Source organism: Meleagris gallopavo, chromosome 2, assembly GCF_000146605.3.
Source record: "Meleagris gallopavo isolate NT-WF06-2002-E0010 breed Aviagen turkey brand Nicholas breeding stock chromosome 2, Turkey_5.1, whole genome shotgun sequence".
Taxonomy (NCBI): domain Eukaryota; kingdom Metazoa; phylum Chordata; class Aves; order Galliformes; family Phasianidae; genus Meleagris; species Meleagris gallopavo.
The window spans coordinates 76,885,999-76,910,951 of NC_015012.2; the positions used below are offsets into that span (position 1 = coordinate 76,885,999).

At 36.2% G+C, this 24,953-nt stretch overlaps 1 protein-coding gene across 8 annotated transcripts in view; it reads right to left on the reverse strand.

The window, feature by feature from the left end:
- DOP1A (DOP1 leucine zipper like protein A) overlaps window positions 1-24,953 on the reverse strand; it is a 63,791-nt gene that overhangs the window by 15,557 nt on the left and 23,281 nt on the right. For all 8 annotated transcript variants that reach the window (XM_010707679.3, XM_010707678.3, XM_019613131.2 and 5 more), the window contains 14 exons: window positions 24,448-24,567; window positions 22,881-22,995; window positions 21,853-22,086; window positions 18,290-18,914; window positions 15,900-16,174; window positions 15,080-15,232; window positions 11,650-11,750; window positions 10,167-10,426; window positions 7,492-9,499; window positions 7,276-7,387; window positions 6,466-6,648; window positions 4,265-4,390; window positions 3,178-3,312; window positions 36-91 (listed from right to left, as the gene is read on the reverse strand). In XM_010707679.3, coding sequence (XP_010705981.1) covers window positions 36-91; window positions 3,178-3,312; window positions 4,265-4,390; window positions 6,466-6,648; window positions 7,276-7,387; window positions 7,492-9,499; window positions 10,167-10,426; window positions 11,650-11,750; window positions 15,080-15,232; window positions 15,900-16,174; window positions 18,290-18,914; window positions 21,853-22,086; window positions 22,881-22,995; window positions 24,448-24,567 — 4,503 coding nt within the window. The remainder of the gene's footprint in view (window positions 1-35; window positions 92-3,177; window positions 3,313-4,264; window positions 4,391-6,465; window positions 6,649-7,275; window positions 7,388-7,491; window positions 9,500-10,166; window positions 10,427-11,649; window positions 11,751-15,079; window positions 15,233-15,899; window positions 16,175-18,289; window positions 18,915-21,852; window positions 22,087-22,880; window positions 22,996-24,447; window positions 24,568-24,953) is intronic.

The following is a 24,953-nucleotide window of genomic DNA, read 5'->3' on the forward strand; positions in this document are numbered from 1 at the left end:
TCTGTCATCTAGACACATTTAACTTTTTGTCTTACCTTTGAGTATAAGCATAGAAAAACTGCAACATGCAGACTTCCAGTGAAAGATGTTTCTGGGAAAAAAAGATGTGAAAACTGTCAGAAGAACAAACTGACTTGTTCCTCAGTTGCTACAGCAAAAATGAAAACACTGTTATCGCAATGTCTGAAGATGCAACTTAATTAACAGGGTATTATGAATATCTATTGAGGCATCTCTCTCTAAAATTTGTCTTCTCTTGTTTCTTCCTCTTTTCCTCATCTCCCTCAACCTGAGACTAGGGCATGCATCTGTTTCATTAGAATTGCTCAGGTTGTAAAAGACCTGAAAGATCACCATCCATCGATACTACCCTAACTCTTAACAACCCTCCAGCTAAATCATGTCCCCGAGCACCACATCCAAACGGTTTTTAAGCACATCCAGGGATGGTGACCCAACCACCTCCCTGGGGAGCCTATTCCAGTGCTTAACAACCCTTCCTGTAAAGAAGTTTTTCCTGATATCCAACCTAAACTTACCCTTCTGCAACTTAAGGCCATTTCCCCTCGTCCTGTCACCTGTCATCAGTGAGAAGAGACAAACCCCACTCTCACTGCAAGCACCTTTCAGGAATTTGAAGAAAGCAATAAGGTCTCCCCTCAGCCGCCTCCTTCCCCAGACTACACAGCTCCAGTTCCTTCAGTCACTTCATCTCTCTTTGTGCCAAGCCAGGATTTTGCACATCGTCACAGGCTTTTTGGGAGTTAGTTTTAGAGCAGATCATTTATCTCATCTTGTTCACCATTAGATCAACACTGCCTGGGTGACCAAATGTTTAGCAAGAGAGGATTTGAAAGGAAAAGAAGCGGAATGCCAAGATGAAACAAGGCAACAGACTTCTTAACCCTCCTTTGGACGCTCTATAATAATTAACAAAAGAAAATTCTGATGGTTTTGTTAGAAAAGGGCATATTTTTCTCTCAGGCAATCTCAGAATAAGAAGATAACTGCACTGAATGAAACTTGCTTTGTTTCCACAGTACTCTTAAGTCTTAAATGTGTTAGCATTTAGAAAAATATTTTGCTCTTTTTACCTGCACTATTATACACACTAAAAATACCACTGATCAGTGAGAATTGCATTAGGTATAATACTCAGATATGCTGGTATACATCCTCAATAAAAGTACTATTTCCAAAGTCTATTCTACATTTGCATTTCATATCTAATATGAAGGAAATGAACAATATGGGCTTCCAATCATCTGCACAAAACAACCAAAATTGCAAAGCACTAATCTTACATATGCACACTACATAACCTCCTCATCTTTAAAATTTATTTAGATATTCCCAGTGTCTTTTAGATAACACACCTACTATTTTCCTTAAATTATACACTTCTACATAACTTCAGGAAGAAATTCTACTGTAAAAAAAAAAAAGTATGCCAGTTTGGATATGTATTTAAGTCATGGCATTTTCAGCCAAGCGTCGCATAGTGAAGTCACTGTGCCCACACATGGGCACCACGGTGACGTTTGAACCTCTCCCACTGGAACCTCTCAACAGTTCTGTGGGATTTCACTTGCCAAGCGGCAGGGTAAAGTATAGCTCCCCTGCAGAACCAGTTGTGAGCACAAACCACAGTCAGACTGAGATAGTAGATGCTGAAAGTGAGCTGTCTGTACTAGGAACCTGTTTCAGACCTAGAGGGTCCAGCTGCATCCCGAGGCTCTCCTGATCTTCCAGATCAGGATAAAGGAACAGCGTGGGCATCAAAAAATGGATGAAAAAGATATACTAACTCATCCTGATAAGGAGGAAATCAAATGTATACCTCGTCCTTCTTACAAGGAGAGCACAAAGCCACTATTATCTCTGCAGCCCTCAATTTTCCAGAGAAACTCTGGGTATTGGTTGAAAGTCACCAATTTAAGAGCATTTGGTGGAATCATGATGGAAGCTGCGTTGTAATTGACCAATAAATGTTTCAGATTGAAGTACTGGGAAAGAAAGGATCTTAGAGAGTCTTTGGGACAGAAAGCATGAAAAGCTTTATTCATCAACTTAATGTGTATGGATTCACAAAAGCATAGAGTGACTTCAAAAGACCTCCTTCGCTTCCTGAGTTTCTGGCAGAGGAAGAGGCATTTGCAGCTCGTAGAAAAGTAAATTAGTTGCTCCACACACAAACCAACTCCTTCTCACCATTTCTCTGGTGGAAGAGATTGGAGGGTCCAATAAAATAAGGCTTGGTAATAGAGGAGATGAGGATAATGGTAAATGTTCTGATCCTAATTTCTTCTTCTGGCTGTTTGCAGAAATTTTAGAGGTAGAATTGTTGAGTACTAGAAATGTGGGTAAAATATATTTGGGTTTTATCCAGTCACTCTGAACCCAAGGAATGGAAAGATAAATAAGTGAGGGCATGATGAGTCTATTTATTTCAACATATCTTGCTTTGGTCAGCCTAAGCTGTAAGTTTAAACTGGCCAACAGACATTTTAATATCCACATTTGTCTTTAGCAATTAAAAGTTTACATTTCTGTACTTTGCTCTTCCTAATGACTTCTGGGGAAAAGCAGAGACAAATTAAACACCAACATTTTAATTATTGAAGACTCAAAAAGAGAATGTCACCTTAGTAGGATGACTGCTGACAAGATACTGCTCTACACTATCAGGCAATAGTAACTCTTGATTTAATTTCTGGACTAACATTTACCAAGGGTCTGATAAACCAAGTGCTTTGGAGAGGCCTTCTCTAGAAAATCAGACAACACTATTCAGAAAAGCTGGAAAGATAGGTTATAATAGATATAAATTTGACAATTGTCTTAAATTTTTAAAATCTCATTTCTTTAACATCCTAAACCCTATGCATTGTATCAAGAAGGCAGTTCAAGAAATAAAGTAACCTTCATGTAAGTAACCTATTCCTACAAAACAGTTAGTACAGAAGTACAAAACAGGACTTTAGAGTTGTTCAGAAAATGGTATTGACTTCATGACTTCTCTCCAAAAGTTGATCCATCTACAAGATATTCAAAATTCCTGTACTTACTGTGAGAAGAACTACTTGCTCTATATTGTTCATGAAGTATCTATATTATCAGTGTCCTAAGTTCTGGTAAGAAGACATTAAATAAACAGCACTTCCTCAGTTTTCATACCTTGTCCTTTGCTATGGCTGGAGGCTGCTTCAAAACTTCTTTCACTGTTTGTATAACAGTCTCAGTTCTCATAACACTGATAGACCGAACTAGCTCAACCAGCAGAAGCTGTTCTTCACCTGCTGTAGGTATAACCTGGAAGAATCAGATATGTTGCATTATCGTCACAAAGCCTATACTAAAATTAAGACAATTTGCCTCATGGGCTTGCTCCTGAAGTAAATGGAATGAGACCAACTATATTGATGGAGGAGAAACAGCATCCTGATCACAAATGCCTTGCAGAGCATCTTCGGAAGTTGTCTTTCCTGTTCATGGTGCTTTTAAGAAAGCTCTACAAAGGAGTAAATTTCTAGGAATTGAAGAACAACATTCTGACAATTTAAGAGTTGAACTATAAATAGCTATACTTGATATGTTAGAGGCAACTTTACAGTAGATGATTCTAGCCAGGGCATGATACAAGTCAAAAGCTCCTTATACAGTCATCACCAAACTGAGAGTATTATCTTAAAAAGATGCACTACAGAGGTTGAGAAGGGCATTGAGGCAGAGAAAGTAAGTTCTGCTGCAGCATCTATGATAATTACATAAATAAAGCCAGAAGTATAACATATATGCAGTAGCGTCATAATTCTGGCTTCAAAAGCAAAAAGGCAGCAAATGTTCTATTTGAGCAAATCTAGACAAATAAAAAGGATAGAGATTAAACTCTGACATCTGACTATGAATACGGTGAACTATAACTCATTTTACAAAATCATGCTTTTGAAAGACTGTGGCTGTCACATAGGATATATGAACAAAAAAATCTCAAGTATTTATGAAGGTATTTATCGTGCATCCACATTACTAAGTCTGTGAACAGACTGTTACTTTCTAGTTTTGCTACGGTGCAGCTTTGCTGGCACACACAGTTTTTGAGTCTACAAAGGTATAGGAAAAAAAATGCAAGGTTTTAAACTGATAATTCCCTGAAGGTACAGATGCTCCATTTCACTGGAATGCTGAAATCTTAGCTTTAAGTGATTTAGAAACGTAAGGGCTATCACTGCTACTTAGAGGGACTGTGTTAATATAAACATACCTTTGTTCTGGAAGTGTTTTTATTTTGTCTCCTTTCATTCCATACAAATGCAATGGCAGCCATGAAGTGAACACCATGATTCATTGATATTGGTCCCAACAACTCAAGAATCTGTTGCCTCAAATTCTGAAACATGAAATAACACAAACATTTAGATAAGCACTCCTGCATTATGCACTAAAGCCAGACTTGGACAGCAACTATCGCTAATTTTTTGTGAAAATGGAAGAATGCACTCAGAGGGTTCATAAAGCTCTGCTTTACATGTGGTACTCTTCAACCATTTTACTAATGACTTAGATGAGGGAAGAGAAAATACACTCCGTAAATTTGCAAATGATAATGAAGAGGGAAGAGACTGAAAGGAAAATACAGAAATCAAAGTGATCTGACAAATTGGAAAAATGTCCTGAAAGAGGTAGACTACAGTAACAAACTTGAGCTTTGCATGCAAAGGAAGAGGAAAAACAACTAATTATTCAGGATGAAAAAGTATTTAGATAGCAGTGCTGCATAAAAATAAAATGTCTGGATTACAGTGGATCACAAAGTCACTGTGATAACTTTGCAAGGGAAGAGAAAAAGAAGAGCATTCATAAACAGCAGCACTTCAAGACAGACATAAAATATTTACCCTGAAAGAAGATATCATGTACCATGTCCAGTTTTGGACACCTTACTTCAAGAAATGTACACAAGCTGAGAGAACTCAAACTATAAAAAACAAGAAAGATTAGTGATACAGAAAGTGACCTATAAGAAGAAGAAATGGGTACGTATAGTCAGGAGATGAACATTAGTGGAGACATAATATCAACTGTGTGTGAGAATTATGAAGAAAGAAAACATTTGCATCTACAAATAGGGATAGACTTTATTGTAAGTGAGATAAAAATTAAGTAGTGGGAAAAGAATTATATAAAAAAAGAACACGTTACTCTAGGAGATTGAAATATTCATTATTTAAACTCTCAACAGCATGCGTGTACCATCCTTCTTTAGGCAAGTTTGGGTCAGAAAAAAAGAGCATTTTTTTTCTTATGCTACTTTCTCATCCTGTCCTTCACCCAGGTTTTACTTTATGACAGGAATATTTCAGAGAAAAACGCACTTCACCTGTTTTCTTAAAGTCATTTCTAGTCTGGCCAGATACATTCAAGCAGAAATTGTATAAGCCTGCAAGAAACTGTTATACAGAATCCTTGAGCTTGACTGTGCACTTGCCACAAGTGTGGTTGCCAGGCTTAAAAAGGATTTCTTCATGCATAGCACATGTTGGGTGTTCTTTTGAATACTATGAATTTGGGCAAAATTAAAGAAAATCTAGGATTTACAGAAAAGTTCATGTTGAACTGGAGTATAAAAGCCTTTCTTATTTTCACGGAAGCAGTGTATATCACGTGTCATCCAGAGGTACAGACTCTTCTCCTTCCATGAGTAGGAAGCCCTACTGGAAGTCCAAATAGAACCACAGATAATGTTTGTGGAAAGACATGCAGTCTTAAGACAAGGAGTTATGACTCCTTCAGCCTGAATGACAAAGGTTGAAAGGGATGTAAAATAGAATCATCAAAAACAGTACTTGGTGTATTTGGATTAACTATGAGGAAAACATTTTTAAACATTTCAGATTTAAATGTCAGTTTCATGTTTAAGAACGTGCAGTATTAGAAGTCTGAAGTGCTTCCAATAAGCACTTAGGGCCTAGGCAGCATTCTCAGTATGGTCTACTTGATTCCCTTCTCAGATTGTCTTCATTATAATTGCTGGCTTACTGCTTGCTAGGATATTTCTCCCCATGCATAGTGTCATCACTGTATAGGCACTGAATAAACAAAGGAACTAGTTCAAAAATGTCCAAATTCAAGGTGTTTTAAGAGGAGGGCTCTCTTACTAAGATTTTAGATGAATATTTTACATCTCTTAAGGCATAAAAGGGTGGCTTAAGCAGTTCAAGTATTATTCAGGATGGATGTAATTTTTTTTTGTAGAAAAACAGGGGAGATGCATTGTTGTCAGTTGGTAATATTTAAGTTTAAAAGTAGATTCAATACCTGTTTATGAAAGCCTTGTTTTTGGGACGATGAGTAGATTAGGACAAATGTGTTAAAAGCCAGTTTACATTTAAGAGATGCAAGTGGATTTATTTGACAAAAAGCATTTAGGAACAATTTAAATGATGCTATCCATGATATCCTGACCTTTGTTGACCCAAGATTAATAGTGGTAACGGATGCAGCAGCAGCAGCAGCAGTTTTCTCTGAGGAGTCTGCTAGGTGAAGAATGTTCCACAGCAATGTCACAGAAGACATGATCATATGTAGGATAGACAGAATCCCATTGCGTGCTTCAATCAAGTGCTTCTGATCTACATTAACCAAAAGCTAGTGGATTTCAGGGGAAAAGAGGAGGAAGAGTATTAAATATCTTCATTAAACAACATTAGTAAAATAGCATAAATTGAGACAACGTACAAGAAAGCTCTACATCTTGACTTTTTTTTTTTCAAAACTCCGTTCCAAAAATTTGTACAGTATGCACAAGTTGAGTCTATCAAATAATTAATTAAAGAATCTTTTGATTCTCAGTCATTCAGTACGAAATGCATTCTGAACATGTGGTACGTGAACATGGGATGACTACAGCAATTTTGTATCATGTCAAAATCTTTGCAAAACATTTATCTCAGAATTTGATATTGGCACATACAGTTTTCAGTTATTTCTAAATGAAAAGAAGGCAAATAAGAACAAAAATAAAACAACAAAGGAAAAACAAGATAGCAGAAACAGGAGGACAAAAGTTTTGTTGTAGAATGAGAGTCCAGTTTCTAAGAGACTATGAGATCAAAAATATTGCTTGACTAACAGAAAAAAACTGAATATAAAAAAGAAACAAGATAATATTTTGATACATTGCATGACGAATACAATCCAGTCAGAAACCAGCAGACAGATATCAGCATGGAAATACACTGCACAGGAACCTCTCACATGACCAAGTAAGTTTACCTGATGATACTGTGTTGATGGATCTAGAAGGCAGTAATGAATTATTGTTGTAATCCCTTCCAACAAGGTAAGAACCATATCTGGAGGAGTGACTGATGCCATCCAAATAGGTCTAAAACAGATAATACAGTTTTTTAAATGTGTTTCTCAGTAGGCAAAACAATTCAACACAATCAAATACATTTTACAAGATTATATGCCTCTACATATACATACCTATTATCAGATAATCCTGTTTCATATTTATATTGTTGAATTAAATTATCCAAGTTCCTGCAGAGCTGAAGAGTCACAGAAACAACCACCCTCTGAAGAACTTTTCCCATGTAAGGCAAAGTGGAAGTGATAAGGCCAATCCACTGAGGATGCATTTTACAGGCACAGTGTTGATGTAAAGCTCTTATCACTGCACAAAGAAACATGCCTTGGCAGGTTATTGGCTGGGAATGTAAATACTGAAGAGAAGTCATTGGCTGCTGGGGACCAATGTGCTCCAAATCTGTTATGACAAAGTCAAAGCCTGTTTCATTTTCCTCAGGCACAGTCATTACTTTATGTTCCAGCACAATCAGCCGTTGAAGTACTTTTAGAAGCTGCGACTGTAGAGTACTGCCATTGTCAAATTCATCTTCAGAGAAGTTTATAAGGCTGTCTTCAGAAAAGCCTTCTTCTACAGCCACTATGTTTTTTCCAGCCATCTTTTCACTGTGCCATTTCTGCGCGCTAAAGATAGACGAGAGCAGACAATGCAGGATCACTTTCTGAACCTTGCACTTAGATAACATGTCCGAAATGAAACTAGGAAAACCCTTTGCAGAGCTTTCTATAACTTTTGCCAACTCTGCAAAGAGAAGCGTCAAAATTTCTATACTCATCATTTGCATATTACGGTTTCCTATTAGATCTTGTGAGGTCACTTTAACATGAGTAGGGTAGTGGCTCCGCATATAATACAAACACAAGGAGATAAGAATTTCTATGTACATAGAACTCCGAAAGTTATGGTTAGAATCAACTGGGATGTGACTGTAGAAATCCTTGCCCATAACAGATATCCGATGCCTGGCTAGAAGATTCTGGAGCAGTGATAGCTGAGGGGTGTATGCATTGTTGACACTGGTAGTGGAGATAGCACTTACAAAAGCTGAAGGATTTGTTTTCAGAATTGCTTTAATTGCAGAAAAAGCATACAGTGTTCTTGAAGAGTCATACAGCTGAAGATAAAGCAGCACATGTTGATACAATGGATGGATATTAAAGTTGGGAGATTTCCGCATTCCTGGAGATCCCACATCACTTTCAATTTCTGAAATTTCTCCTTCCCCACAACTGTACCAGTTTTCTAAATCAAGACCATCACTGAAGAACACATTTGTTTGTTTAAGCTTCTCTGTTTGTGCTTTCTTCTTCTCTTCATCTTTCTTTTTGGCTATTTTCACCTTTGGTTTTGCACCTGGTTGCTTACCAGCCTCTTTAACAATTGTTTCCTTCTCTGACATTTTTTCTGGTAGTTTTCCTTTGAAGTTGAACTGAATACTACTGTGGCTTCGCTTTCTGGACTTGGATTCTGTGGAAGTAAGAGTGAGATCAGAGAGGGATTGCTGGCTTGCTGCAATACAGGGTGAAGAGTTATTTCTTGAAATTTCATCTCTTAAGCTCTCAAGTCCAGTCTCAGTTGATGCTGATAATAATTGGGAGCTGTCATTACTAACCAAACTGCTTTGGCTACTTTGAATATTTTGTTCTTCACTTTTAGTCACCTCTTCAGAATTATCCAAAGGACTGAATTTACATGAAATATCCTCAGAGTGCAGACTGTATTTAACTGGTTCATTCTCCTCTCCAAGACTGCTTACAACTCTGCATATAAGATCAGTAACCACTTGCTGCACAATTTCATCAGGTGAATCTTCTCTGAGAGTCTGAGAGCTATCTTGAGCACTCAGGCTTTCTGTTTCCACCTCATAACTGATATTATCTCCAGTAGATGACTGAGAACAGCCTGAGTCAGAACTCTGCAGTATTTCAACTTGATTGTCAGGTAGGTCAAAATCAGACACAACCATTGGAATGGTCTCACTGCTGGTACTTAACAAGGAAAGTCTGTCACTCAGAGGGTTGACAGTCAGGCTGAAGTTCTCCATTTCATCCATAACAAGTTGTTTTTCATTGCCTTCTTTAGGTATGATAAGTTGTCCTTGGCTTACAGGCACATGAGTAAATGCTTGAAGAGAAACAAACAATAAATTACATGCACAATATTTTGTTATTCAGAATAGAATTTAAAATTAAAATTTAGAATTTTAGCTATTGTCAAGACTTCTAATTATATAAAGGCATGGTCAATAGATCTTTTTTTCCCACTTGGAAGCAGAAAAACATTAATAAGAAAGCAATATGTCCACATAAACAAAGCAAGATCACTTTAGTACTATACATAACATAAACATAAAACAACAATTTCCTCAGGAGAAATAACAGTCATTTCTACTTGTGATTTAATTGAAAAAAATTACTATGTTGCTAAAAATATACAATAAACAGAAAAATATTTAAACTGAATCAGTATGTTTTCAGTCAGCTCCACAATATTTGTTCTAATTCACAAAAGCATTTCACTTCTTTGCTAAGCTTCTACTGAAGTCCATAAGACATAAAAAAACACTTTGTGTGAGAATACGAATATATTGCCTTAATATATTAGGGCAATTAAACTTCAAAAGTACTTGGGACACCTAGCTTTGAATTAAAAAACACGCATAAATGCATACATAAGCAGCAGTCACACTTTATTTTGTCAATTATGCTGAACAAAATTTGTATTTTAAATATGTAAATAACAAATTAAAAAATTAACTAACGAACTTTGTAGAGTTTTCTTTCATACGTACCATCAGCACAGCTAAACTTCTGCATAAAGTGTTTTTCATTTTCTTCTTCGGGGTGATAGGGAGACTTAGTCCAGTAACACTCAGCCTGTACTCGCTGAACAGAAACTCGTTGAGTTTTTGGATGAAGAAGCAGTAGGAGCAAAGGCTCGAGGACCCTTGCAATATCATGTCTCTGAAGTACTTGATTTAACCAAGCCTGTCCCACTGACCAAGTAGAACCATCCAAGCTGTTAAGGCTGTCCAGCATGATAAACAGAGATCTAGAACAGGAAGAAGAATGAACTCACATATTCTGTACTACCTAGTATAACCTCGTTTGAATCTGATACATGACAAATCTCTATGCATTAGAACATATTCCAGTATACTTTCCATATAAAACACTATTGTCTTGGAACTTCACAATCCTAGGTTTTGCATTTTAGTCTAGTCTATTTAAGAAACTGCCAAGAAAAGCTAGTAATAAAGTCAGTTAACATAGCTCTTGTAGTAACAGTAGTATAGTTAAAGTATTTGTTCAGCTCTGAGTGTAGCAAGGATCGGTTGCCTACAAATGTTATCAGAGCACAAAACAATAAAATGCTAATTCACACAGTTACAGTGAAAAGACGACAATTCATTAAAGGAACTTCTCTTCAAGAACTGATAGAAGTGTATTCGGCATCTCAGTTCTTCCTACCATTGTTATTTTCTTCTTTTTATAATTTTAGCTTTTATTATCCTTTCCTAAATTGGGGAAAAATAATATGTATTTTTATACACAGGACTCCTAATTTTACCAACTGTTCCACATCCTCCAGTGATACAAGTTCAAAAGCTCTTAGAATTAAGTACAGAATTTATCACCATTTCTGCAGTGAGTCACAGAATCAAGGCAAAGAGATAACTCTTTTAATCTGCTTCCTACAGTTAAGTATGCATTAGAAAAATCAAGTAAGGATTTTCGCACAACATTCATGTTATCTGAGGAAGATGAGTCCAGTTCAAAGTCCAGATCATTCAGTTCTTCAGTTCTTTCTAAGGTAGCCTGACATCAGAGATCAGGAGATCCCTTGCTGTTTGTGTGTGACACTGTACATAAATCACAGATTAAACAAAATAACTTTTATTGCAAGTTGCAAATGTTCTTTAGTTTTCTTGTTACTTTCTGTTTTCATGTAATTCATTTTTGTGTGGACTTCTCTTGCTTTTTTTTTTTTTTAAACTAAATCACAGTAAGAATTTAGATATTATGTTCAATATACAAATAGTGAACCACTCTGGGAATCAATGCATTCCGTGACCATTCCGTGTCCTACTCTATCATCAACAAAAAAAACTTAACAGCTTCTATAATCATCACTGTGAAAACTAGTTTGCTTCCTTTCTGGCTCTCAGTTACATTGTATTTCCTAAATGCTAAACATTATATGCTGCAAGTATGACTTAGTTAAAGCAATTTTGCCTCAAAACTTTTACCTGGATCACACTTGCCATCACTAACCTGTCAAAGGTACGGCCAAAGGAAGATGACTTGTTAATATGAAGGTCACGAGTGAGATGCCATAGCACTGCAAACTTCGCATGAGCTTCCATTCTTATCTTCTGTGAATTAAATTATAAGTTAGATCTATCGCAGTATAGCAACTTTTGACAACAACTGGAGAAAAAGGTGATAGAGCAATCTAAAATATTTCAAGTATGTATTTTTAACAACTTCATATATTCAAATCCTGTCTTCTAATAGTAAAAGCAATAAGAGAGAGAGCATATCTTTGTGTTAACAACTTCAGCAACATTAAAGAATATCCCCTCTCTTCATCTTGACCTTGCCTGCCTTAGTTTCCAGGTATTTAGAATATTTTCAAGTCATACTCAATGTATTAACTTGAACAATACTCATCTTATTCTCATGAGTTACATGTCTCTTTTTTCAGTTAGTTAATCTATATCTCCACTAGAATTTTGGTAAAGAGAGAGCAGGAAGAAACATACAAGCTCTTAAACACGGAAACTCAAGGATACAGAAGCAGAGTGGCAGACAGAAAAAAGTACTTATGGATAGTTAACCAGTTTGTAGTGTCTGGAATCATGAGATTAAACACAGTAACCAAGGAAACAAGGGAATGAAAATGTGTTGGCAAGGGAGACATAAGAATTCCCTCGCTATATATGATAGAATTTATCAAGAAGATACCAATTTTCACTAGGGAACACAGTTTTGTTTTTGACAAAGAAAACATGATTACTGCAGCAGATGACTTCCAATGACTGCTAATAACTTGAAGAATATTTAATGGTGAAAAAGGTATTAAACTAACAATTTTTATGCCTTTCTCTCTTCACTGCAGCTGATCAAAGAACGAGTTATTGAGCAAAACTGTAAACACAACAGTGAATGCCACAGCATGATAAGAACATATGGGTAAATCTGTTAAGAATAGCTTTATTAAAGTGACAAGGAAGCTACTAATCACTTGCAGAACTGAACAAGCAAAGTATGAAAATCAGGATGGTTATACTGGAAAAAAAAAAGTCAACTACAATCAGAGCTTAAACTAAGTTACCAAAAGTCAGACGAGATGCTGATTGAGATTTTCACTTGTTTCTTTTTAAAACTTACAAAAATCAGACCAAATCACAAACTGTGATAACTGTGATGATCTGGCATAATTTTATAACATGCAGTTTAAGCTTTGCAACAACTAACATCTGCCACTTTAATACAAATTTTAAGTAAAAGCTACAAAAAATAAAAACTACAAAATGTACAAAAACTACAAAATGATGCATTGCATCAGATGTTCATTAAAAAACATGAAACAGGACTTTGGAAAGAAAAGCATTTATTTAGAAAAAAAAATGTGATTTCTGGGGAAAAAAAAAGCTGCTGCGATATCTACAGTTGCTCAAAACTTTTTGCTAAAACTTGCCAAATAAAGAGAAAATTTCACTTCCACAAGGACTCCATGCTAGCCCTTGCAATCCATGCTGGTAAGATGTAAGTTATTCTCTTCACTTTACATTTAGCAAAAATGACTGAATGTCCCACAGCAGTTTGCAGACCAGTAAAATACCTTAAACTAGAACTCATTAGCAGTTTTATCAAAATGCCAGACTGTGAACTGCAGTGATTAACAAACTGGCTCACAATTGCATTTGTTGACCTGGTTACCCTAGTAGAAAGGCAGAAAGACAACTTCTGCTAAATGACACAGCCTGAAAATTTCAGTGCATATTAGCAAGGAGTGACCTATAATTCATTCTGCTGGGGTTTTGAACACAGGTCACTTATTTAAGAGTTTAAAGCACTAGCTAAAATGACAGCAAAACGGAAGCTATCATTATGATAGCCAAGGTAATTTTTAAAGAACAGCCAGCAGTGAGTCAGACAACCTCTGAACAGCAAAAGAAAATGGGAGAAATCCACTGAAATGGATCAGGAGCAAACTTGATAGCCTGTGTCAGCAGAACAAGAGATAGGACAAGTTGCAAAATAATAACCAGAAAACAAACATCTGTCATATAGGCAAAGAAGCAGCATTCTTTTCACTAAGAAGTTCTGTTCAAATTGTACTCCATGGCTGTTTACAGGAGACAGTGATGGAAGATAAAGAGCTTCAAGAAAAGAGAAACTTTCACAGTATACTGAAGAAAGGTACACAGACAACTCAGATGTCAGGAGCCACGTCACTTAGAGAGGATTAGGCAAGCACCATATTTCCCATGGACAGATGCAAAACAAACAAACCAACCCTAATAATTACAGTTATAGTAGTTTAGTAAATAGCCTGTAGAACAGACAAATGTGAACACTCAACATTCAACTCTTTCTTCAATGACATAACTACAAAAGAGAGGGGCCACATAACTGTAAAGAAGATTCTTCAATGAGGATACCTAGTTACTGTAACCTCTTTGCTTCCTAAAAGGAAAAAAGAATCTCACAGGAATGCAAATAATGAAGAGAAATGTCAGAAGATGAAGCTCAAGCATTACTGCACAGCTCTTGGGATCTGCAAGTAAAATACACTTACAAGCTACTCTTTTCTCTGATATTTACATTTATTTTTACAGAAAGAACCATAATCAGATAAGGCATGAATGGCCAGAAAGACAAGAAAAGACTTGCTGCCAAAAAAGAGAAAGGATATATGACAGAAGTGATACAAGGCAGAAACAATACCATCAGACTCAGCAGACTCACTAAGTTTCCCACTGTAAGGGAAAGAACTGAAAGCAAATCTCATGCTTTACATGGAAGACACTGACAAACAGAAATGCAGTTAAGGAGGACACCTTGACCCAGAGACAGGGATTCACACAGTGCTGAGAGAAGGAATCAAAGTCCCCCCATTAAAAAAGGGACAGAGACAAAGTAGTTAAAAAAAAATTCCCCTTTCTCTTTCTCCACATATTTTGGAGATAAAGAAGGAGAAAAGCACAGACACTACTTTAGACAAATTATTAGAACAAGATGCAAGAGTCAGGTGAAATAGGAAAAAGTATACAAGAGGTCAGAAAAAAAGGTGGTAATGATGCAGCAAAATGAAGGCACCTTAAAAATAAAGAAGCTGTTCAGGGAAAGAGGAGTTGTTAGGAGAACTACCATTAAGAATCCTTTTAATATATTTCTGAAACACCAAGACATCATGAAAACAGGGATCAGATACAGAGATTACGTTAAAATTTCTTGCCAGTGAGAATATAGAAAAGAAGGTATGGTGTCAGGTTGGAAGAATCCAATATTCTGCATTTAAGATAAGAATGTTTTTAACATTTGAAACAAACTTACCAACACAACGCAACATTTTTATAATAGCGAAGTTTATTTACATCCTCCACTGAGGTACCAAGTCTTTTTTCCAAATACATTTCACTAGTATCAAACGTATACTTAAAGCCATCTTTCAGCAACCACACATACAACTTACCTTGTCTCTATGAGTCAGCTGCTGACTAATAACATCTTCACAAATGCTAGAAGATGGAACAAGGTTGTGCAGCTGGTAGAAGAGCTCCACACTCTTCTGATGATGCTGAGGAGTTCCATCACCCAACTGGTCCCAGAGAGTTAAAGCTATATGCTTTGGGCATGAAAACAGAAGTTGCAAGAGAGACAAGTGAATGAGTATCATGCCTTGCTTTGTTCTGAACTATGCTGACTTCTGTGCAGTTATGGGAAATGTATATGATGATGGCTTATGACAAAGAGGCAATCTATAAAACTGTTCTGTTTTAGTTGTATGAACATACATAGCTATTTGAAACACAGCAATAGCTAACCACACAAAGAAATCCTGTTACAAGTCAGAACTCACAGGTATCTCCAGAAATAGATTTCCACTTGAATATAATTAACTACATAACGTACCCTGCTCCTGATTTACATTTGTAATTTACAAAAGGTAATAAAAAATGCAAAACGTGGTTTAGCAGAGTCATAAATCATGCATATCTATCTCCATTTCATATCTTTGGTAGTTAATGATTATGTTCAATCAGCTCTCATTTATGTTTGAATCTATATTTTGAAAATAAGTGTTCTCACCCAAGCAGCCAGTAAAACAATCACATGGGAAAAATTACTACATACGTTCATTTAAAAGTCAACACGGATTGCAACTGTTATCAGAATACTCAGCAAGGAAAACTTTTTTACCAAATCAAGAATGACTAAATGGCAACAACTGTCAGTCCTCATCAGTCAAGAAAAAAGTATAAAGAAAGTATCAGTGAGGTGCTGCGCTGTACCTTAAAGAAATCTGTCTTTTCAGCCATGTATCTCAGATTGCCTTGTGTAAGAGGAGGTCTGATGACCACAGCCACTCTTCCCTGGTTAGGACTAAGAGGCTGAGCTGTTTCCACATTGTTCAAATTTTCTCCAGTGACGAGTGCAACAGATTGAGTCAGTCCAACCAAGTCCATCACAAGGGAAATAGTTACACCTTGAACGCTGAAATCGCTTGCTTGCTTGCAAGCATTCATTAAAGTCTGAAGCCACAGTGGGGGCTGCACTTGCTCACAGTCTGAAATAAAAATCAGAGAGATATTTTTATTTAACAATTTTGCTATGAATTTTTCCTTCTATATTTCATAGGCATCAGCACATTTGTACTTTATCTTTCATTTTTCAACCTTGTCACCAAACCTGTTTAGTAAAGTGCACACAGGAAGATATTTCCTGATGTATCTGTCTGAAAAATTAGCTAATCAAGAATGTAATCTTGTAACACTTCAAATATTTAGTAACTAAAAAACAGAAAATTTGAAGAAGAGCAAAATACATTGTGTAGAATTGCACCCACGCTACTTCATACTCTAAGCAAAACTGTACTTTTAGTAGATGCATCTCTCTGCATTTACTGCCCATCTTCAGGGCATTCTTAATCAGTAAATCATGTTTCAATACTTCTGCTTATACTCTGTAATAATTCACACACAAATACGAGTTGGTTCATACTTATTGTTTATATACACACAGAAACATATCCAAATCAAGCCTTTTCTGACAAAAAAAAATTGAAAGAATTTACTGGAAACATGTAAATGTAAAAGCATCCACAAAAACTGATACTTGCAGTGTCAGAATATTGATACTACTGGATCAGACTTTGCTTTCTGTGTTGGCTGTTGCTTTCTCCTTCTAACTGTTCCCACATTTAATACCACACACTGTCCTAATAATATAAGAGTTTTTCTCTGAATTCAGTGTCTTTATACACAGTCAACTCAAGTGAATAATGCACCCTTTTACCTTAGGGATACCAAACTATCTTTTCTTAAAACGCCAGAAAGACTTCTTAATAGGTAAACAGTTCTACAATAAGGCACACACATGAAGACATGTTATCAACAAGGCAAAAATACAGCATCTACTTAGAATTAAGGTCATTTCTAATTTGTATAATAATTCTGCCAAATAATTTAGAGCAAAAATATACCTAACAATCCCACATAACATTCTACTGTTTACAGATACAAATGTTCTTTTGAGACTGAAGATGTTAAAAATGGAATTGAGTCAATTAATAATAGCACACTTACTTGAGAAAATGAGAATGCAGCAAATTTTAAGTACAGTTATATTCTCTCAATACAAGATTAATTTGGCTCCTTCACATAAATATACTGATGATTCTCACTATTGATGATGATTCAATTGTCTTTAATCAAGATAACTCAAAAGCATTTTCCAAATTTAAGAACCCTTCAATAATAACAGCTTCCACTGCAGTAAAGAAACATAGCAATAGATAAAGAAAAGGCTGGTGTGTGAATTACAAGAACTACCTTCTGTTTTCCAGCCAGCCAGCAGCACCTATAGAAAGCAGGGCTCCCTGGAAAGCTTTACAGTTCCACTCCCACTGCTACTCCTGTCTGCCATTCTCCACAATTTATGTTCACATCTGAAGCAAAACCAAACCCTTTCAGTTAACCTCAACCACCTGCAATTTATGTGTACTCCTTAAAGCCAAACTGCGTAACAGACTCCAAATGCAACACTACAAATGAGAAAGCTCAGCTGGCAAATGAACAATACAAATTTAAGACACTTAGCAAAGTGAATGGGATTCCTAGAAGTATTGCCTTCGTGTTCATGAGACACAAGTTATTATTCAAGTTTTACGGGTTTTCTCCTTTGGAATTCATAAGACAATGATGACCAGAAGTATACAGAAATGTAATAAATAGGTAGCTGATACTTCAAAATTTTCTCAATCATCTGCCACAAAACTCAATTGTAGGCTAGTAGTATTTGGAAAAAAAAAGAAAAAAAGAAAACCACCAAACCATTAATTACATATTTCACAGTCACATTACACACGACTATTACAAAGCATTCCTGGATTCACTCAGTAAAAAGGAGCACTTGAAAGTCTAGGTCCTACGCTAAGGCTTCAGTTTGTATAATTTATATTTGTTATCCCAATTCTAACTGGTTTCAAATCCCATCCCAGCATCGTTCCTGAAGAAGTCTATGAAGAAAGAGTTAATTTTCTAAAAGCAAACAAACAGATAAAGAAGGAAACTTATTTCTGATGGAAACGGTAAACAGGAGCACATACAAAGAATTAACACTACTACTTTAAAAATGTTTTGAAAGCAAGAACTATAGAAATGAAGAACAGAGTCCAGCTTACCAACTTCAGGCTTGCCAGGATGTAATTCTGAAGTCCGGTTTCCCTCAGCAATGTAAACGGGAAAGCTTGAACATTCAAGATAAAGCTGACAAGCAGCAATAAAGGCAGGAAGGTATTCTTTTGGTGAATTTTTCTTGTTCATTTTTTTCACCTTAGCATCTCCTGGTAGTTCTCTATCCCATTTTGTGGTCTGTCCTTGTTCTCTAGCAGGGTCTACTGGAACCTCTGTCCCTAAGGGCTGAGACGAGGAATTGTTCTGACTGATGTACAGATTGATAAATCTGGTTAGAAACTGTTGAACATACTCCAGACAACACTGCATTGCAGTCTTCTGTATCGTTTTCCCACTTCGAGTTGCTGTTCCCTGTGTTACTACAGACGGAGGCTGTACAACAGTTTCCTCAGATCCCACGGTTGATGCTGTCTCAGTCTCTGAGGATGTGCTACCTATAATAGGAATGCCAGGTGCACCATGACCTTCATTTAGTGCTCTGTCAATGTCATCAGTAGTATCTGCCTGGTATTGTACAAACTCTGTGAATCCACTTTCTGATGATCGACTGCTAGGAGGATTTTCACCATCTTCAAACACGTCATTAGGATTCTCGAGAGAAACTGATGGCACCTAATTAAGATAGAAGTTAAATGACCGTTTAAAATGGCTTATTAATAAGAAAATATTTGTCACAAATGTATCACCCAGTTTTAAATCTATTCCTATAAACACGTTTTCTGCAAAATAATGTAGATTGTTAAGGGCTTTGATGGGCTCTTTCAGTAAGCTTGGCAGATCAAATGATAAAAAACAATTTGAAAAGCACTGTTTATCAAGCAAAATAGTTTAAGAATACAAGTGCTTATGATATGAAGAAAATTTTAACAGAAATAATATTCAAGAACTCTGAAAAGTACATGCACAGGTACCATTTATTTGTAATGTGTCATAAACCAAAGTATTGATAAATAAAAGAAAAGCCTCAATTCTAGCAGGAAGCAGAAGATTGAACGATGCTGCCTGTGGTCATTTGAGCTGGTAAGATTCTTGTATTACTTTAGATTTAGCATGTTCATCTATAAAAAGGAGAGATTTTAGGACTACAGCAGTTTTCTGATCAGAGTAAAGAATGACTGCACACAAAGGAGGTAAAAAAAGATATCAGGAAAGAAGAACGCAAAGACTTAAGAGTAGAAATGTATGCACTTCTTTGATAATGCTTTTGAAGATCCCACTGTACAAGCAAATAATTAGACATTTTATCATTGAAATCTAAAAGCAGTTTACATATACACTAGCAATACAAGAACTACTAAATTTCTTATCATTGGGAAGGCAGGATCAATCAGTATCGACCAACATCACAATGATATATTGTCAAAATAAAAGAGATGAGCTATGCTACTGTAAATGAAGAATAACAGCTTTCATAATGTAAAAAACATTCTTCACACTTCCACAGTTATACCAGTACATTCACTTTGCATCAAAAGTAATCTATTAAATTTGGATAGAATCTTAATTCTTAAATGCATGCATAGTTTAACTTTAGCTTCTTTCCTTTTCTGTACCTATACTGAGGTCTGGAAGGTCGGGATATCTCTCAAATAAAAAATTATAATTACTGGGGAAAAAAAAAAAAAAAACCTTTCATTTAAGAGCTATTTTTTCTAATTGGAAATGTTTAACAATCTCAAAGATACAAGAAGGGCTGTTCCAGATACAACAGTTCTTCATGATGCATTACGTTTCTCAATTCAGTTCAGAACAGGTGCATAACTAATGAACAAACTCAAACCGATCCCACAATGGCCGTCTGTGCTGCGGTAGCCTCTTTAGCCTTGTTGGGAACTGTTAGCACAGTCTGTATTTGCTGGTGAGCATCAGGTGAACAGAGACACAGTTCAAACAAATGAATTCTTTAAAAGGACTAAATGCAGGTAAAGAATATGCCTACAGGCTTCTTGTTGAGGTCTTTTACCAGAGACAACAGATGTTGGCTAAGATCTAACAGGCCCAGAAGTACTGTCTTGCTGTCTGATCCCTTATCAAGTACAAATTTTAGATACAGAGTTTGGGCATAACCTAAAAATCCAAACAAGTAAAAACAACATAGACATCATTATACATAGTGCATTACATCTTGCTTTACCAGAGATTAAGTAAGGATCATCAAGAAAATTTGAGATGGCTTTCACTGCCTTCCATGTTAATACATACTAAAATGCTTGAAAAGACTTAATAGGTGACTATCTTTTGAGTTATAGTGTACAAGAGACAAGAAATGTGGAGATTCATTTTATTGCCTCTTTCTTTTGTGGCAAAAGCCACAATCACACATCAGACAGTTATAATTGAAAGAAAAAAGCCTGTGAAGGTTCAAGGGACAACCCAATCAAAACAGACTTTTATTAAAAAGAAAATCACTGCAAGCTGGCTAGAAAGGCCACTAAGTTGGCTAGAAAGGATAAGGATAGGATCCTAAATAAAGGATGGAGAAAGGATTCCTAATGATGAAGAAAGGATTCCTAATGGACAAGCTGAACATGAGTTCAGCAGAAGATCCTTTTGGTGAAGTCCACATACTGGACTGTATTAGAAGAAGTGTAGCCAGCATGTCAAGGGAAGAGATTATTCCCTTCTGTACAGCAGTTTTAAGGCCACATCTAGAATACTGTGCTCAAGTTTGTGTACTGGAGGGAGTAATCTCTAACATATGGAAATCCCAATCCTCATTAGAATAATCTAACAGTGCAAACTGTACAGAAGTAGTCATGGAATCTTCATTTTTGGAGATACTCCAAACCAAGTTAGACACGATCCCAAACAATCCGACCTAGCTTTAAAGTAGAATCCAACTTTGAAATCATTCCTACTTTGAGCAGTGACCCCCACCTATCACTTGCAATCTCAGTCACTGCATGATGTTCCTCTACTTTCTTCAGCCAGATCTGTTGAAGAGGAAGGATTTCAAGGCATGCCATGTAACATACCTGAAGTGGTCTGGTTGCATGGAACATGTTAAACAGAAATGTTGGAAGAGAAATAATTGCTGATTGGTTTGCATCTTCTATTTTTTTATTTGATATTTACTTATTAAATTATTTTAAGAACTTGACAATAAAATGACTGATAAGCATTAATCTGATGCACATAAATTGAGCGAGAGGAGAATTAACATGGGCCAGAGTGATAAGCAAAGTGAAGAATTCTTTCAAGTCCAGTTACTCTACAAGATCAGACTGCTGAAGTGCATTCAGTGAACTTCAAACAGCAGTTTTAGTTAACTACTCTGAAACACTTCCAATCACAAAATTATACACATGTAATATTAAATCTAGGTAAAAACCCTTAAGAATCAAGACTTTCTACCACAGTGATGTAATTTCTTTTGATGATTCAAGTTTCATACATATATATATATTCCTTTATGTTAAGTTAAATCTAATGAAAACTAGTAGTCCAACACTGACTTAGAAAACCCACTTTTCATTAAAGGAAAACAGATGAACAAAAAAAGTACCATTTTTTTTTTCCCGACACTGCACAATATCATCATATCACTTACCTTTTTATTTTCCCATTCTTTGATGGAGCTGCTGTGTCCACTAGGAAGTTGCAGTGTACCATCCATACCCGCAGAGAGCAGAGGAGGTTGAACCTTACTAAGGATCTTCGAGCAGAGTCTGAGAGAATCCGTAAGCTCAGACAAGTGCAAAGTGTGAAGATGGCTCGTCAATGCAGAAATCATTCTGAGCAACAGCTGAGGCAAGTGTTCTGTCTGTATTTCAATGTAAGTCTCCTGAAAAAGAAATAGTACATCTCAGGTGTTGGAACACAAACTCCACCTTAAAATTATTTGCTATAACAATGTTAGTTGACATCTGATTAACTGTGTTCTAAATGCATTGAAAATAAAAAAAAAGAAAATGAAAATATTAAAATCTGAGAATAAGAACTACGTACTTATAAAAATTTAGAAATTAACTTTGCAAGCAAGTAACCAACAAATACACTTATTTCTTTCAGAATTGTACATCATGCTCACTACATACATGTTACAATGTATTTTAAGAAGATTAAAGAATAATACTATTATTTTAACAAACTTAACATACAAATTTAAAAACAACAACAACAAAGATAAACGAAAGTGTAGTAAGTATAAATACATGGAAAACAGGCTGATTGCCATACCTGACACAGCACTCTCATGCTTCTAGTAGGCTTTGAAATGAGAAAGCAAAGAATTGAAGAAAGACAGTATAGAAAGCAAAACAGTTTCAACAGTCATTGCTACATTAAGCAATGCCAACAGATGATACATTATCATGACATTTAAAGGAGTCTTAAAAGAAATTTGCGTATCTAAACTGACAAATAAATAGTTACAGAAGACTATGCTTGTAATTAATACAGTGCCATTTTGAGAAAAGAAACAGAGGACAAACAACAAGAAAAAGTTTCAGGTATAAGCATCATAACTTAATTTAAAGATGCCCAACAATTAAATAAATTTAACAAAGCAGATATGCTATTTCCATAAACTTTAAACGGACAGTATTCCAGTATTAGCAAAGATAAAGCAGTTCTTACCAAAGAAACTATATCCAACAAAAAATCCACTAACAAGCAGAAATTTGTCAGGGGTAACTCAGATTGTTCATTACCACCTGCAGGCCCAGTTTGAAGTCTGGCGTGTAATGTCCTCCTGCAAAATTCAAACAAAGTTTAAACGTCATTTTTTCTCTTCTTATATTAACCACATCACTGTAATACAAAGCTGTGCACACAAAAGACAATCCTTAACTGAAGAAGGAGACTCCTTGTTTGCTTGTAAGTACTTCACTTGACCCCACTGTGACTTCTACTGGAAGCATGCAACCATCCTTTCACTTATGAATAAAGAAGGGTCTTTATTCATAAAATAATGAAATGCAAGCTGAAGAAAACTGTATTTGCACACCACCATTTACAGCAACATTTTATGCCACAAGCATGGTCACCAACAACAGAATTAAAGGAATGGGGCTTGAAAATCGTTATTTTTAAGAGATCTAAACCCAAGGCATTAAAAATTTAAGATAAAAATAACCAAAAATAAAATAAAAGGCCTATGAAGCTTTAAAGCTGCACAAGATGAAAACAAAACAAGCTCATTTGAACATTCACTTCACTGTCAAATACCTGCATTGCTTTACTATCAACAAGATGACTTTTATAATTTAGACAAAACAAAAACATCCTCTGAAAGCATGTTGCTATCTGAAAGCATGATAAAGGATATGAGCAAAGGAATTTGTTTCTCCAATTCATTCATGAGGCTGGTGGGATGTAAGTTCAGCCGAAGTTTTGTTTAGCAGTTAAGAAAGCTGCAATGCTTCCAGGTGCAGTCTCACCAGCGCAGAGCAAAGGGACAATCACTTCCCTAGCCCTGCTGGCCACACAATTCCTGATGCAGGCCTGGATACCATTGACCTTCTTGGCCACATGAGCACGCTGTTGGCTCACATTCACCAGCTGTCAATCACCAACCCTAGGTTCTTTTCCGTCATGTATCTTTCCATCCACTCTTCCCCGTGCCCATAGCACTGCACATGGTTGCTGTGACCTAAGTGTAGGACCTAGCACCGAGCCTTGGTGAATGTTCTGTGACTGGACTCAGCTCACTGATCCATCCTATCCAGATTTCTCTGCAGTGAATTCCTACCCTCAAGATCAACAGCCCATCTCCTCATCTAGATCTGATAAAAATGTTAAACAAAACTGTCTCCAGCACTGAGCCCTGGGGAATGCCACAGGTCAGTTGCAACTGAATCTAAACTTCATTCACGTGGACTCTTTCAGCCTTCGCAGTGAGGCAGTTCTTTACCAAACTATACTTTTCCAAGCAATGAGCAGCCAACTTCTCTAGAATACTGTGAAAAACTGTGTTAAATGCTGTACTAAAATTCAGATAAACAACATTGACAGCTTTTCCCTCATCTATTAAGTGGGTCATCTCGTCATAGAAGATAATCAGGTTAGCCGGAGTTACAGCCCAGATGATCACATTTACATTAGGTTAAATTCTATGAAGAAAACAAAAAGAAAAAAACAAATAACTATAAAACAAAAGATAACTTCAATTTTACATACACAGAGAGAAAGTGTTATGTCCTACCTACAACACTCTTCAAACCAACGAGCAATGTAATCCCACATATAATAAGGCTCAAAGGAATTGAATAGGAGATTGGCAGTTTTGATCAATTCTGCTGTTTTCTTGTTTTCCCTCAGTTTGCTAAAAGAAAACAAAAGAAACATTTAATATTTTTATGCTTCATTTCTGAGTTACTTAACCACACATCAAATTCATCCACCAACAATTGATACTGATGAATCACCATCTCCCCCAACTTCAATCCTGCCTTAGAGTTCGCTATACCATGTCTCTGTACACCCATGTCTCTGTATGGTTGCCAGCCTTCCTGTCTGTTTTCTCATTATCACTCCCATAGTTGTTCCTTCCACACTTGGGGCTTCCCTCTTCTGCATTTTAAGACAGTCATCAGAAACCTTAAAATACTTTTTATACTTCTATCTTCAATTTTATTCTATGATACAGCCCAGCAATAATACTGAATTTCAGCTGTATAAAGCAAGCATTTTTGTCATGGAAGAAAAAAA